The sequence below is a fragment of the Amblyomma maculatum genome, chromosome 10 (genome assembly GCF_055883805.1).
Source record: "Amblyomma maculatum isolate TAMU_Amacu chromosome 10, ASM5588380v1, whole genome shotgun sequence".
Classification (NCBI taxonomy): domain Eukaryota; kingdom Metazoa; phylum Arthropoda; class Arachnida; order Ixodida; family Ixodidae; genus Amblyomma; species Amblyomma maculatum.
The window spans coordinates 76,166,664-76,182,387 of NC_139353.1; the positions used below are offsets into that span (position 1 = coordinate 76,166,664).

At 46.6% G+C, this 15,724-nt stretch overlaps 1 protein-coding gene across 1 annotated transcript in view; it reads left to right on the forward strand.

Moving 5' to 3' along the window:
• The first annotated feature begins 800 nt into the window (after positions 1-800).
• The window catches only part of PNPase (polyribonucleotide nucleotidyltransferase 1), a 59,765-nt gene continuing 44,841 nt past the window's right edge, over positions 801-15,724 (forward strand). The window contains exons 1-6 of the mRNA XM_084582978.1: positions 801-1,078; positions 2,067-2,208; positions 3,322-3,427; positions 5,872-5,921; positions 6,339-6,402; positions 6,714-6,875. Of these exons, the coding sequence (XP_084439104.1) occupies positions 891-1,078; positions 2,067-2,208; positions 3,322-3,427; positions 5,872-5,921; positions 6,339-6,402; positions 6,714-6,875 (712 nt within the window). The 5' untranslated portion in view covers positions 801-890. The remainder of the gene's footprint in view (positions 1,079-2,066; positions 2,209-3,321; positions 3,428-5,871; positions 5,922-6,338; positions 6,403-6,713; positions 6,876-15,724) is intronic.

Here is a 15,724-nt window from a genome sequence, read left to right on the forward strand (position 1 = left end):
CTCCCGCCCACGGACTTCTGGACCGGTAGAAGCCTACCTTTGAGAATACTATTTGGTTTGTCTGAGATTAAAATTTGCGACCACCTCACTGCCTATTCTAGTCGCACCATGACAGAGCTGCATCGCCGTTTTTGGCACCTGACTGCCTCCAAGCCTTATGAGTTAAGAAAACGTTTATTTGCAACAATAGAAGGGGAGGTGGGGCTCAGCTCTTTTCTGACTCTCCTGGTATGAGCAGCCGTGGTACTAGGGACAGCAGACAGGGACGGGGTTCTGATCAAGGTTTTGCGGTTGGATTTGCTTTGCAGGAGGGCAGTGACTTAAGTGATTACACATTTATTTGCTACCAAATAATTCTGAGGAGGGGTGCTGGCTTCTAGCTCTTATGTTTCATACACTCCACGGGCATAGAGAAAGAAAACATGCATTCTTTTTCTATGCCACGGGAGTGGCGAGATGGTTGTTTTCAAATCACGCGCGGCCAATTGTTTACCAGTAGAGTACGCTTGTCGACAGACGCCGCTACAAACGCGTTCTTGTTTAAAAAAAGAACACAAAAACACAAAAATAAAAAAAAATATTTGATTTTAAATACCAAAATAAAACACCACCATTCACCATATAGGTTTTATATACGTCTATATTTACACAGAAATACTTGTAATACTTTTTATTTCAACAGTGATGGGTACTTTTTACTTTTATAATTAGTCCTTTGCCAAACATTGTATCTGTCAAGAAAATTGCTATTTTCGCATTTTATTGATAATACGAGACGAATTGAGCAGTACTGAGCGCACTTTACGGAAGAAAAACAAGCAGTGGTTGTGAGAGCCCTCTGTCAGTACAGGAGCACATGGCGGCGCCCATGCGCACCACTTGGAAGGAGCATGGAAGTGCCCGCGGCGTGTGTGAAGTCCATATCTCGGCGCCTGTGCCTTTCCAGAGTTGGGTATGTCTTTGGTTACGGCTGCAGAAGACATCCCTTCGTACTCTACAGGCACGATGGCTGCGTCAGGCACGCTCACAGCGCGTCCGCACTCGGCGAACATTGGACTGAGGTCCAGCTCTCCAACGAGTGAGTTGCGCGGTTATGAGCCGTGCTCGCCCAAACCGCATTTCTGCTTGCTCCAAGCAATGTGACTCTGTTTGTCTTCAATTTATTTTTGTCTTTTGTGAAGGCTCGCGAATGCTCGTGATTGACAGTAAGTTGCAGACTTCTCTTACTGGTTTACTGTTGCGTAGAAGGTTATGCATTCAGTGCGCTGCGTAGTAACACCTCAGATAAATTAGAATACAGTTGGACATACTGTCTTCTGTTTGGTCCTAATCTATGTGAGGTACGACTGCGCAGCATATGGAGGTGGACGTTTAGCGTTAGGTAACGAGATTGCACAACGATCCCATTAACACGCTCAACACTTTTCGCCGACAGTAATTGATTGGCGATAGCCACAATATGCAAGCTTTACTGGTACTGTCATGCACTTAAGGCGGGCTTCAGCACTTGTGGAATGCTTGTGCCTCAGAGCATTGTAGGTTTTCCGCTTGTTATGTATGACGCAACTTAGTGGAGTCGTCATTCCTTGGTTCTTTGCCTAGTTTGGTTTTATGTTTATACTTTCGATTTGTACATTCGTTTTCCTATTGAACTTGTTCAATCTATGCTTCAACTGATCGGCATTGCAGGTTTTCTTAAGTAGAACTTTATGAAGGTCTAATTGGGAGCTCAGGCTTTGGAAGTAAGGGTAGCACTGAAACAAAAAGACCCCAGGGTGTAGGACAGCGCAACAAAAAATGTTAGCTGAAATCTATAAAAACATTTGTCACGCTTTACACATGTCAACCTAATTCCCTTGGTATGCAAAGCAGTATAAACACTGTCTTGTCACTAACAAAATGTTTCTTTTGAAATCACAGACTGTAAAGATTACTGTTTAACTTAATCGGTTTCTTATCTTAAGTTTTCATGCAGATGTAGGCATAGTTTGTGTTTTCTTCTTCTTTCATATAGTGTGCGTAACTGTATGTGAAATTGGTTTTCACACTGTTCATCAATCTTGCAGTCAAACGCTCAGATTGTCAGCAGGGCGCTTGGCCAAGTTTGCTGATGGCTCCGCAGTTGCGCAGATTGGTGACACGTCGGTCATGGTCACTGTGGTTAGCAAGCACAAGCCTTCCCCATCAGCATCTTTCTTACCGCTTGTGGTATGTAAACACTTGAGCGTTCCTTCTTGCAGAAAAAAAACATGTTGACTTTGGGGGCTATAGATGCAACATTTTTGTGCCAAAGTTGCTGGAAAATGAAATAGCAATGAAATGCTTTTAGATAACACAATGTTTTCTCTTAAAGGCCCTAGCAGTGACCTTTGCCTTGTTAGTATTTGGATTTGTATAATTTTAAAATGTTTATATTACTAGGTGCCTCAATTATTTCTATTTTCGTTTTAATTATGTGTAATCCTGTTGAGCGTTCTGTGCCATAGTTATTGCATATTGGCTTGATAACCTAAACACAGGTGTTAGAATTAAAATGAAAGCGGCCACCAGCCTGACAACTTTTTGGTGCCTGTGTATGTATTATTTCTTTATTTGTTTTCATTTTTTTTTTGCACATCTGTCATTGGGTCTAACAGTGCTACAATCTGGCTCTTTGAAAAGGAATTTGAACATTCTGCACACTAGCACAAATTCATTTGCAAAGTTAAGCTTGTCTTGCATTAAAATGTTTCTGGTGCTGTAGTTCTTTAACATGAGAGCTAAAAATGGCCGTTAACATCGGCAAAGGTAGACAACTACTTGTAGACAGCAGTGTGTGTTGAGTGCAGATGGAGTTGTCGCTTCGTGAAAATGCGCTGGGGTCACAATGCACGCCACGTATTAGACATTGTGTCGGCTCCAAGGATCCATGAAAGGAAATATCTTCAAATATCTTTATTCTTTGAAGCAATTTTTCTCACTGTGCCTTGGCTGTGGTACGGTGCCTACCCATCAACTTAGTTAAGAGTCAACTAAGGCACAACGAAACGAATGTTTCAGTTGTGTGTAGAAAAAAAGTAGTTAGTTTTTTTGGAAGCTGTTCAAACTTTAGAGTTAATTGGAGAAATGCAGCCACACACTGTGTGAACCACGTTGCTGGTAACAATGGATAACGCCCTTCTTTGGCTTTTGAACATCCCACTGAAGACGCGGCTACATTTTTTTTTAATGTTTGCTCTTAGCAAGCCTATTTTCATTGTTGTTTTGAGTACTAAACTGCTTTCTCTCACTGGTGTTGCCTCACTTCAAACCTTTGACTTCCATCCTTTGCTTCTTTTCCAGGTTGATTACAGACAGAAGGCAGCTGCTGCTGGCCGAATACCTACAAACTTCCTGCGCAGGGAGCTTGGTCCCACAGAAAAGGAGATCCTTACAAGTCGTGTGATTGGTGTGTATGGCATGAAAGCATTCATGAAACACATTCATGAAAACACTGATGTGTGCTTTCATGAATGTTTGTTCATGAGGGATAACAGGGTTGCTTGACAACCGAAGGCTTGCATTGAGGAACATTGAGGAGTATTGGGGTAGTTCTCAGCTTGTCAGCTAGGAAGTATGATCTCCAGTTCATTAGGCTTGGCCAATAACTTGGTGCAAGTGGCGATTCATGAGCAGAAATATGATTCCTTTCCTGCTGTGCACCTCATAGAAGCACCTTTAAAAAATAGATGAGTGTTTGACTGTTTTGCCTGTAGTAAATGCAATATTTTTGCACTTTAATATATAGGGGATATATAATATCCTGAGTTGTAGCAAAGTTGTGGTTCTGAAGGCAAATTAGTGTTTTTCGTATAAACTCTTGCGAAGTTAAATACAAAACTCATTCTTTATAATATTTTCAGGGTAGATGAACTGGTCTTTAAGAAACTTGCAGCAGCTGTTGCTACATTTTTTCTTTCTGGCTGGTTTGAGAAAATTTTTGGGTGTAACCGTTGCATCATCAATGGTTCCTACAGGGGCCTATAAGGTATTCTACATAAACATACTTAATTTAACCTCTTTTGGGAAAGCCAGTTTCACACCAACAAAAAAAAAGGTACAACAAACAAGCAAACAAACAGACATTACATAATGGTGAGCAGTCAGTATAGTGCAGTTATTCTCCCTTTAGCTGTTGCTTTATGCTACTTTTTGCATCCTGTTTAAAGGGGCACAGTGACATTTGTCAGGTCACTAATCCCAGCTAACCTCTAGGCTCTTTGCGCTGTGCCAACATCAGTTCAAAAAGAATTACAAAAATCGGTGCACGGAATCTAGAGGTATTCTGTTTATAAAATTCTAAATACAAGAAAAAAAGAACACCTCTGAGCCGGTGTTAGAAGAGGAGCCCCTTTCCAGTTTTGCTCACCCAGTGCTCGACTTGGGCGGAACCTATGAGAAACGCAGCTTTCTGTGATGTATCGGAAGCTATCCACCACAGTTGCCTGTTCGACTCAACCTGCAGCCGCGCTTTGGCAGTGACTTTACCATGGTAATGACGCTGCGGAGCTTTGCTGTGAGGACCGGCTTCTCCGTCTGCCCAAAGCTAGCCTAGGCCACCAGACACTGCTCCACACCAACTTTGCGGGGGTGTCGACAAGGTGGACTCAACGATCAGCAAATCTGCGTTGCCATTTTGCTGTTCCACTGGCGTTCATCGCTGTGGCTGCTGCGGATCACTCGAGCGCTACTTGTGCGAAAGTTCGAGAACGAGTGTGAAAGGTGGAGACGGAGAAATGGCGTACAGGAGCTAAAGCGAAGCCTACCCTGGACCTGTACAGGGCCACCAAACTCCCTGGGCAGTGGCCTGCTGGCAGAAGCCCGCTGCGCAGGGCTGCGGACTCCGATGTGGCGAACGCGCTTCACGAGCGATCTCGACACAACTTGTACTATCTGTGGAGCGCCGGCAGAAACGATCAGCCACGTGATTTTGGACTGTCCAGTGATTTCGCGGACCGCCGAGATACAAACGTTGTAAGCTGCCTTGGGATTTGAGGAGCCAGCAGGAGTGGAAAGCACAAAGCGGCGTCTCAAATTCTGGTGGCAATGGAGCCCTGCAACGTAGGAGGTGGTTGGCGACAGCTGTGTGACTTTCGTGCTTGTGACCGTAGAACTTTGTTCTTTCTTTTGTTTTTAGCTGCGCCTTGCCAGAAGGAAGCTGTGACCCGCTACAAAGGGCTAAGCCACCTCACCATCATTACAGCAAGCAGATGTTCCACCGCGCTTATTATTAACACCGAATTTACCTTAGTTTACAGTCCCTATCTTTACAAGGACTTGAAGAACGCATGCGGAACTAAAACATTTTTTTTTTAGTGGACAGTAATGGGAAGAACTTTCAATTGTAAAATCTAGTGCGCTTGCTCAACTAATCAGTGAAGCAGTACCCAAGTGAGATGGCAACGTCATATCCGTTAACGAACTTTGCCGTTATGTGTCGCTCACGTAGGTGCCAAAACACGGATTAATAAAGTGAATTAAACTACTAGGCACTGCGATTTCACCATTATGATTAGTCTTTGGAGCATCGAGAAGGTGTAGAGAACCTAGAGGCTGGCTGGAATTAGTGGCCTGGCGAACGTCACGGCGCCCCTTTAACCAGCTAGTCAAAATATGAACCCTACACACATTTTGTACTTAATCCTTGTGATGGAAAGAATTGCATGCAGTAGCCGTGTTGTGAATTTTTGAAAACCTTCAAACAGATATTGATTTTCACAGTACAGTTATTAATAGTTGCTTACTTGTTTTTTTTGCCCCATGCTTTATTAGCAAAGACCGTTTTACTGTTGTAGTGGTGAGGTAAGGAACTCTGTAATGTTTATGTTCATTTTTTTGCCACATTTGTTGTAGACCGCTCATTGAGGCCTCTGTTCCCTGCTGGTTACTTCTATGAAACACAGGTGAGTATATTTGTATGCTTGTTTTCTGCTACTGATATGTGGGAACTAGCATCTCAGAGCTTTGCTTGCTACTTATGAAGGGCACTGCACCAGAAGGCTCTGGATTAATTTAGACCACCTGGTCTCCTTCAGTGTAAACTAACATCACCCTGCACACTCGAGTGTGGTTGTCGTAGGCAGGATTCCTAGCCACTGCTTTGTCATAGTCTTAGTCACATGACTGAGGTGATGTGGCAGGCTTTTTTACCTGCAACTAGTAGAGTGCACGACGCTCCTACGATATTTTCTAATAACTCCTCTCAGTGGCTTTTCAGTGGTATGCAAACATGTTTGGCTGCCCTAATAAAGGTTCTCTGTGCTGAAGTGGGGGTGTTAAATATTTTGTAACTTGTTAAAGGTGTTGTCATTTCATTTCAGCTTGTGTGCAATCTGCTTGCGGTGGATGGCATCAACGACCCTGACATTGTGAGCATTAACGCAGGTAGGTATTCTGCATGAGTATATTTAATTCAGACTATTTGGGAAAACCTTGTAATGAGAATTTTCAAGCACTTTGCACAAATGACTTGCAACAAAGGTTGCTGAATGTCTTTTTTCTTTTTATGTAAACGATGGCACGAGGAATGGGTGGTCTCACGACCCCAAAATACTACACAAAATACTAGCAATGTTCGAAAAGAAGGTGGGGCCATCCAATAATTATTTCAATTATTACCACTTGTTATTACTTATTTTTATTCCTTTCATTATTTTAATTATTATTTTTATTAACTCTTCCTCATTGACCTCCAGCATCGGCCGCCCTGTCCCTCTCCGATGTTCCCTGGAACGGACCCATTGGGGCTGTCCGTGTGGGTCTCATAGACGGCGATGTGGTCATCAACCCAACACGACGGCAAATGACCCAGAGCGTGCTCAACCTTGTGGTGGCTGGCGCTGAGCATAACCAGGTTGGTGAGTAGCTGTTTGTTTACTTGCATTCGTTGCTGCCTCGTAAAGCTGGATGAGTGATTCTTGTGTGCAAAGCTCTCCCTTCCCCTCCATTATTCATGCTTTAAAGGGGGCATGAAACGGCTAGAAAGGTCACTGACAAACGTTTTTAATGTGTAGAATAAATGCTTCCGAGCAATCGTCCAAAGTGAAACTCCTCGGAAAAAATTCAGCGAATTATTATTAATTTTTAAAAACAGCGTTTTTTGAAATTCTCGGGCTGCGCCATTTCCGTGTGGCGGCGAGATTCGGGACTATTCTGCCGTGATTACCTACGTCAGAAGTCACAGAGCGACAGGCCACGACAGGCTGCCATTGGCTGCAGCCGCGACGGCCACTACGTCACGGACACACTTCCGGTAGCTGCGAAAGTCGTCTGCTCGAGTGCTGCAATGACATGTGCAATGCATGCGAGAACCCAAGCTTGGCGCTTCGGTTCGCGATGTTAACCGAAAAGGTGGTGGCGTCCGGCTGAAAGTGCGCGTTGCTGCAGGAGTGCGAAACGAGCACCAGCTGGTCCGATTTAATAACACCGTACCGAATTAATAGGCAGCATCAACCTTCATGTACCAACCGACGGCGCAGCAGCGTACTGTAGTCCCGTGTCCCGTCTCGTCTTTGCCGCATTGACCATTTGTGCGGCGTGCTGATAATTGAATGGAACGTGCGTCAAAAAAAAAAAAAAAAAAAGGTCTACCCTCATCTTCATCGCAAAAGTACACAAATTCGCACTGTGTAAGCAGCGTAAGTGCAGCACCCGATGCCGCCAGACGCGGGCGCTGTGGCCGACGGTAATCCGGTCGTGTGCTGCTCCCTGCTCGTCACTAGGCCTTGTTTGTTTTGCATCGCAGCCACGGTGGAGGGCGTTTTAGAATCGTCCGCTTCGCTGCGTCTCTAGTGTAGTCGCTCGCGTGCTCCTGTGCACGATTCTTGCGTGTAGCATCGGAAAGCGGTGACAACCTGCGCTGCCGAACTGCATGTGGCGAGCTGCTTTGCTCATGTTTTGCGCCGTTGTTTCTGGCTCGGCCTATGCGTACACACGAGATAAAACACACGTGCACGTTACGCATTGGCACTTCCTAAACGATGTGCGTCCGACTGAAAGTGCGCGCCGGTGCAGCAGTGCGAAAAAAGCACGAGCTGGTCTGATTCAACACCGTACCGGTTAAAAAAGCAGCATCAACCTTCGTGTAAATGAAAGCGTGCGTCAAAAAAGTTAGTCTGTCCTCAGCTTCATCGTGAAAGTACAGTTGAATCCCGCCACAACGAATACCGCCACAACGAAATTTCCGCGACAACGAATAATTTTTTATTCCCCGCGAGTATCCTATAAGAATTAATGGCCTAAATTTCTCTGCACAACGAACCATTTTTGCAGAGCGTTTCCGCTTCAACGAAATTTTCGCGTTCAAAATCGAAACCGAAACTAGTTTTATTGGCGAGAAGTCCAAGTCAAATCCAAAGCCACATTAAGCATGAAATCACGTGATTGCAGTTCCGCCATTTTGGCTTTGTGTCGTGGTCGCGTTGTTCACTCGCTGCCTTTCTCTTCGACAACGACGAGTTTTCATCCGCAGGACACGATGGCAACGCAAGTGAAAAAACGCAAAGCTCTTTCCCTTGAGCAAAAAGCTCAAATAATCGCCCAAGCAGAAAGCGGAAGGAAGAAAGCGGCAATTGCTGAAGACTTCGGAATTCCTGCAAGTTCGCTGTCAACGATTCTAGGCAATAAGGACAGCGTGAGAATGGCACTTGCTTCAGGCACATCCTCGAAGCACAAAAAGGTGACGCGGCCCCTCCATGAAGAGTTGGACAAAGCAGTGCATGCGTGGTTTGTGGAAGCACGAGCCGGCAACGTCCCCCTGTCCGGAAGCATCGTCCAGCAGAAAGCCTTGAACTATGCATGCCTACTTGGCATTGATGATTTTAAAGCCAGCATTGGCTGGCTAAACTGTTTCAAGGCCCGCCATAACATCGTTGGAAAAGTTGTGCGGCGAGTCAATGTCAGCAGACGTGGACGGAGCAGCTGCTTGGAAGGCGAGTAACATGGCCGGAATTTTAAGCAACTTCGCGCCTGCAGACATTTACAACGCCGACGAGACCGGGCTATTCTACGAGATGTTGCCGGCTAGGACGCTCGACTTCAAGGGGCAGCGCTGTCACGGCGGCAAACACAGCAAAAAACGCATCACAGTGCTGCTTTGCACAAACATGGATGGCTCGGACAAGCGTCCGCCGTTAGTCATAGGCAAAAGTGCCAAGCCGCGCTGTTTTAAGGGAACTCGTAGCCTACCTGTGCAGTACAAGGCGAACAACAAGTCATGGATGACCCGCGCTATTTTCACCGAGTGGATGATGGCATTCGACCGCGACATGAAGCGGCAGGGCCGTAAAGTTTGCTTGCTTTTGGACAATTGTTCAGCGCATCACTCCGACGAAGTCAAGCTCACTAACACGGAGCTGAGGTTTTCCCCTCCCAATTGCACGTCTGTCTTACAGCCTCTCGATCAGGGCGTGATTCTTAGCCTGAAGCGCGCTTACCGCGGGAGGTTAATTCAGCGGCTGCTTTTTAACACTGAAACCGGCCGAGACACGAAGGTGGACTTGTACGTGGCACTGCAGATTATGTCTGCTGCCTGGAGCACACTGGGGCGCTCAGTAATTGTGAACTGTTTCAGGCACGCCGGATTTGCCGAAGGTCGACCCGTACACTCTGCTGGCCTAACACCAGGCGTTACAGACGACGACGAAGAGGCGTCACCGGCTCCGGGGATCGCGGCCGCCTGGAAAACGCTGGGAGAAATAGGAACCGTGCCGCCTAATCTCGAGCTCGACGAATACATCGGCGCTGACGCTTGTGTTGTTGTTCACGAAGATGTGAGTGATGAGCAGATCATAAAAGCTGCCCGGAATGATAAGGACTCTTCCGATGAAGAAGACGACGACGTACAGGAAGCGCCGGCTGCGGCAACCGCCGTACAGGTGATGGACGCTTTTGATGTCATCAGGAATTTCGTTGCTGTCCGAGACGACGATGTTGCAATGGGTTTGCTGACCGAGTGCGAAAATCGCGTGACGGCGTTGCTCGCCGTGAAGCGTAAGCAAACCAAGCTTACAGATTTTTGGCATTAAACGCCTTTGCTGCTGCTTGGGCAATTCTTTCTGCGTTTCACGTCAAATTTTTGCGATAACGAAGTTCCGCGAGAACGAATTTTTTTTCGTGCACCGTGAATTTCGTTATATCGGGATTCAACTGTACACAAATTCGCACCGCTTATGTGCAGCACCGGATGTCGCCAGGTTACTGCAGAGATGCCGTCCGCGGGCGCTGCGGCCGACGGCACTCCGATCGTGCGCTGCTCCCTGGTCGTCGCTAGGCCTCGTTTATTTGTGTCGAAGCCACTGCGGACGGTGTTTTGGAATCGCCCGCTTCGCTGTGTCTCTAGCGTAGCCGCTCGCATGCTCATGTGCGCGATTCTTGCGTGTCGCTGCGAAAATCAGTGACAACCTGCGCTGCCGAACTGAATGTGCCGAGCTGCTTGGTGTTTTGCGCCGTCGATTCTGGCTCGGACGATGCGTACACATGAGATAAACACGCGTGCACGCTACGCATTGGCACTTCCTAAACGATTTGCGACAAGACGTCAAAAAAAAAAAAAACTACACTACACTATCCTTTTTGTTAATCTCAATTTTAAGATTCGTGGACGAATAATTCGTGCTCCCCTAGTCATCCGATATGCAAACTCTGTAGTGATCATCAGTCCGTGCTCTCGTCGGTGATACGTACGCGTATACATTCCATTCGTTATGCAGAAGAAATGCCTCTTGCCGACCATAATGAAAGCAGCTCCGGACTAAAAACGACGACGGCATATGTTTGCACGTGGGCAACTCGCACGCTCGATCGTCTGCTAGCATCCATGCAGAGTCGATGCTATCGTGTCAACTCCGCGAGGGGTCACCGGCCGCCGTTGGTCAAACCGCAGAAGACGGTACCGAAGAGACTGACCCAGGCAGCGCGAGAGAAGAAAGCGGTCTTGTAGAAAGGCGTGCTCGGCAGGAGTGCACGCTAATTTGCGCTGAATGGGACAGGGATATGAAGGAAAGTGCTCCCTCCGCGGCGGCCGCCGGTATGTGTGGACAGCTTCCCACCTGCAGGTATGCGCTTGCGAACGACCCGAGTCGTTCGGGCTGCTGTAGCACACAATTCAGAGAGGTCAAGAAACTGAAGAAACTGGCGGCCGAGGAAGACAGCAGACAAGGTTGAAAGCCATGCAAACGCAGACGGGACGGGAAAGGCAGAGACCGTGAATGCATGGGCGAAGCTCGGGGAAAACAGGCGCGACGACCGGAAGTCTGAGAACCGAGCGTCACCCGACGACGCTGCGTGGGCGGGGCTAGCGGGGCGGAGTTCCCGAGCTGTTTTCTTCGTTTTTTTTCTGGTTTCTCCGAGTGTTGAGTTGAGGGGAGCGAGGAGGAGTGCCATTTTTAATAGCCGATATCTCTGCTGTTAATGAAGCTAGCTAAAAAATTCTTGCGGTGAATTGACCTGTGAGGGAGCACCTATCTCTCGACCGATTTGCTTTACCCCGTTTTAGGCATTGCATGACCCCTTTAAGGAGGGGGCTGGAGACCCTGTGCGATCGTTCATGTCTAGTATGCATTTAGATTAAAGCTCGTCATTTGCTGGGCTTTCTTATTTCATAAAAGCTTCCAAGAAGTCTTGCTATGTAAACTGTGGGAATCTGGAAGTGTATTAAATGAATGAGGCCAATGGGCTTGTGTTGAGTGCAGAAAAATACTTATTTCCCTTCGAAACATGGCTTAAGTCCTTTGAAGTCCTGTTTTGAAGAAACTTTCTGACGTGGGCATTGCAAATAAAGCCCCACCAACAAAAGCAGCGACTTGAAGAAAATGCTGCCCCCCCCCTCCCCCTCAGTGTTTTACAAGCTTTGCTAGTTTTACAAGAGACAATCGATAAAATAGCCTTGCAAAGAGAGAGAATAGTTGTAAACAGAGCATTTAATTTATTATGCATTGAAGTGGGCTGAAGAGTGAGAGCATGAAGCCAGCTTGTGTTCAGTTCAGTTCAGTCGTTCAGTCGTGTCCGACTTTTCGTGACCCTATGGACCATGTCACGCCACGCTTTCCGGTCTCTCACTATCTTCCTAACATCACATAACTTCATCTGCAGTGCCTCGAGGATGCCATCTAACCATCGCGTTCGCTGCCTACCGCTTCTCCAACGACCCTCAACCTTTCCAACCATCAAATCTTTCTCCAGTGACTCCTCTCTTCTCATCAGATGACCAAAGTAGCCGAGCTCTAACTTTAGAATTTGACCCTCCAATGAGCAGTCAGGGTTTATGGTCAACAATATCGACGGATTTGATCTTCTGGCAGTCCAAGGAACTCTCAAGAGTCTTCGCCAGCACCACAATTCAAACGCGTCAATTCTTCGGCGGTCAGCCTTTTTCACAGTCCAACTCTCGCATCCATAGATCACAACAGGAAAGACCATAGCTCGAGTTATACGGATCTTGGTTGGCAGACTGATGTTTCTGCTCTTTACTAGGCGGTCAAGGCTAACCATTGCTTTCTTTCCCAGAAGCAGGCGTCTCCTAATTTCATGGCTGCTGTCTCCTTCAGAGCTAGTCTTGGAGCCCAAGAAGAGAAAATCTGTCATAGCTTCCACTTCTTGTCCATTGATGCTCCAGGTCTTGATAGGGCAAGACACCATGATCTTTGTCTTTTTTAATGTTCAGTTTAAGCCCAAACTTCTCACTCTCTTCTTGTACGCGCATCAGAAGTCTCTTGAGTTCCACTTCACTTTCTGCCATTAAAGTGGTATCATCCGCATATCTAAGGTTGTTGATACGTTTTCCAGCAATCTTCACTCCAGCTGAAGACTCGTCCAGACTGGCCTTCCTCATGATGCACTCTGCATATAGGTTAAATAGGCAGGGCGACAGTATGCAGCCTTGCCTCACTCCTTTCTTAATCAGAAACCAATCAGTAAGACCATGCCCAGTTCTGACTGTGGCCTCTTGTCCTTCATACAGGTTCCTGAGGAGACAGATGAGGTGAATTGGAACTCCCATCTCTTGGAGAGCTTGCCACAATCTGCTGTGATCTACGCAGTCAAACGCTTTTGCATAATCAATGAAGCAGAAGTAGATGGATTTCTGGAACTCTCGCTTTTTCCATGATCCAGCGAAGGTTGGCAATTTGGTCTCTAGTTCCTCTGCCCTTGCGAAACCCAGCTTGCACGTCCGGAAGCTCCCGATCCATATACTGCTGCAGCCTACCTTGGAGGATTTTCAACATCACCTTGCTAGCATGCGAAATAAGCGCGATCGTGCGGTAGTTGGAACAATCTTTGGCACTGCCTTTCTTTGGAATGGGGATGTAAACTGACCTCCTCCAATCCTGTGGCCACTGCAGGGTTGTCCAAATCTTCTGACATAATGTATGCAGAATGTTAACAGCGTCATGGTTGAGGTTTTGAAGCAACTCAGCTGGAATGCCATCAATTTCGCTAGCTTTGTTCTTAGCAAGGCTGGCTAAGGCCCATTCAACTTCACTCTTCAGGATGCCCGGCTCGAGATCAGTAATCACAACCGTCTTATGTTGGGTTTGCACATTCGGGTCCTTCTTGTACAGTTCTTCTGTGTATTCATGCCACCTCTTCTTTATCTCTGAGGCTTCAGTGAGGTCCTTGCCTCGTTTGTCCTTTATCACGCCCAGCTTAGCACAGAAGCTTCCTTTGATATCTTTGATTGTCTTATACAGAGCTCTTGTGTTCCTTAATTGGCTGTTGTCCTCAACTGCTTGGCACTGTATGTTCAGGAAGGCTATTTTCTGAAAATCCGCATTGAGAACCTTGTATCTTTCTCTTTCCCCCATAACTTTTGCCATCCTCCTTTCCTCAGCTATTTGCAAAGCCTCTTCTGATAACCAGTTTGCTTTCTTGCATTTCTTTTGCTTTGGAACTACCTTAGTAGCAACTTCTTGTAATATATCACGAACATCAGTCCACATCTCTTCTGGCTCTCTGTCTTCTAGATCTAATTCTTGAAATTGATTCCTCACTTCCACAGCATATTCTAATGGAATTTGATCCAGATCATACCTGAAAGGCCTTCTAGTTTTCTGCGTTTTCCTCAATCGAAGCTTAATTTTGGCAACAAGAAGCTGATGATCGGTGCCACAATCGGCCCCAGGCCTTGTTTTTACTGCTTGTATAGCGCTTCTCCATCTCTGCCGGTAAAGAATATAATCGATCTGATTCCTGTACAGACTGTCCGGTGAAGTCCATGTGTACAGGCGCCTCTTGTGTTGTTGAAAATGAGTATTCGCTATGGTCAGGTTGTTTTCTTGACAAAACTCTACTGGGCTCTGCCCAGCTTCATTTGGCTCGCCAAGACCGAACTTGCCTATAATTCCGGATATTTCTTCACTCCCGACCTTATCATTCCAGTCTCCTATGAGAAAAACGACGTCTGATGATGGGGTGCGTTCTAAAAGACATTGTAGGTCCGCATAAAATCTCTCAACATCAGCTTCTTCAGCAGTAGGGGTCGGTGCATAGACTTGGATAACTGTTATGTTGAAAGGGTGACCTTGGATCCGAAGTGAAATCATTCGGTCGTTTTTAGGGTTGTACCCTAGCACTGCTTTGCCCATTCTTCTGTTTACTATGAGAGCGACCCCATTCCTTCTCTTGGGTTCGTGCCCACAATAAAAGACATAATAGTCGCCGGAGTTAAATTCTCCCATTCCGGTCCACTTGAGCTCGCTGATACCCAAGATATCAATGTTCAATCTGTCCATTTCTCGCTTGACGACATCCAGTTTACCTTGCGTCATAGATCTTACATTCCATGTTGCTATGTGATATATCTCCTTGCAATATCGGACTTTCCGGTCGCTTCCCGACACGTCCACAACTGAGTGTCCCTTTGGCTTTAGCCCAGCCGCTTCATTCGTCCTGGAGCTACTAGGAATTGCCCTTTGTTCATCCCCAATAATATGTGGGACGCCTTCCAGCCTGGGGGGCTCATCTTCCGGCACCATATCATTAATGGTATTGTGACTGGCCATAGCGTTTTCTTGGCAGGAAATACTGGAGTGGGTTGCCATTACCTTCTCCAGTGAATCACATTTTGTCAGAACTCTCTGCCGTGACCTGCCTATCTTGGGTGGCCCTACACAGCAGAGCTCACGACTTGTGTTACCTGCTTGAAAATGGCATTGGTCTAGTTATCTTCTTTCACTACCTCATTTTCCTCACTGTATCCCACAGCAGCTACACTTATTTCTTTTTTTGCCCCATTTGTTTGCTTTTCATGCCAGCAAAGTAGCTGTATCTTTTTCTTACCTCACTCTGCCTGCAGCGTAGCTATTGCCCTCTTTACGACAGGCACACCACGTGCCTTTCCGTGCACCACAGGTCAGGCCCCGATACCTGGTCATATCTGTCCCGCGATAATGCGTGTTGTGGCATCATGTCAGCTGAAAATGGGGCCTCAGAGCTCTTAAGCCTCAAGTTGAAAAGTGGCGCAGTTTGCGCAATATACTACCTACAGTCACAATTCTAGAATCATTGAAGTTTGCTGTTTATGCTTTCTGACGCCACTTCAAGCCTAACCTTCGCTGCTCTTGACCCAAGCCTTTAGGCTCAAGCCTTGAAGCAAGACAGTCATGCGTTTTTTTCATACCTCCAAGACAGTGTGCTTAATTAACAACTGGCTGATTGTGTGCCCTGCTTTCGGGTTCCTCTAGTTGAAGCATGCCGGTTCTTTCATATG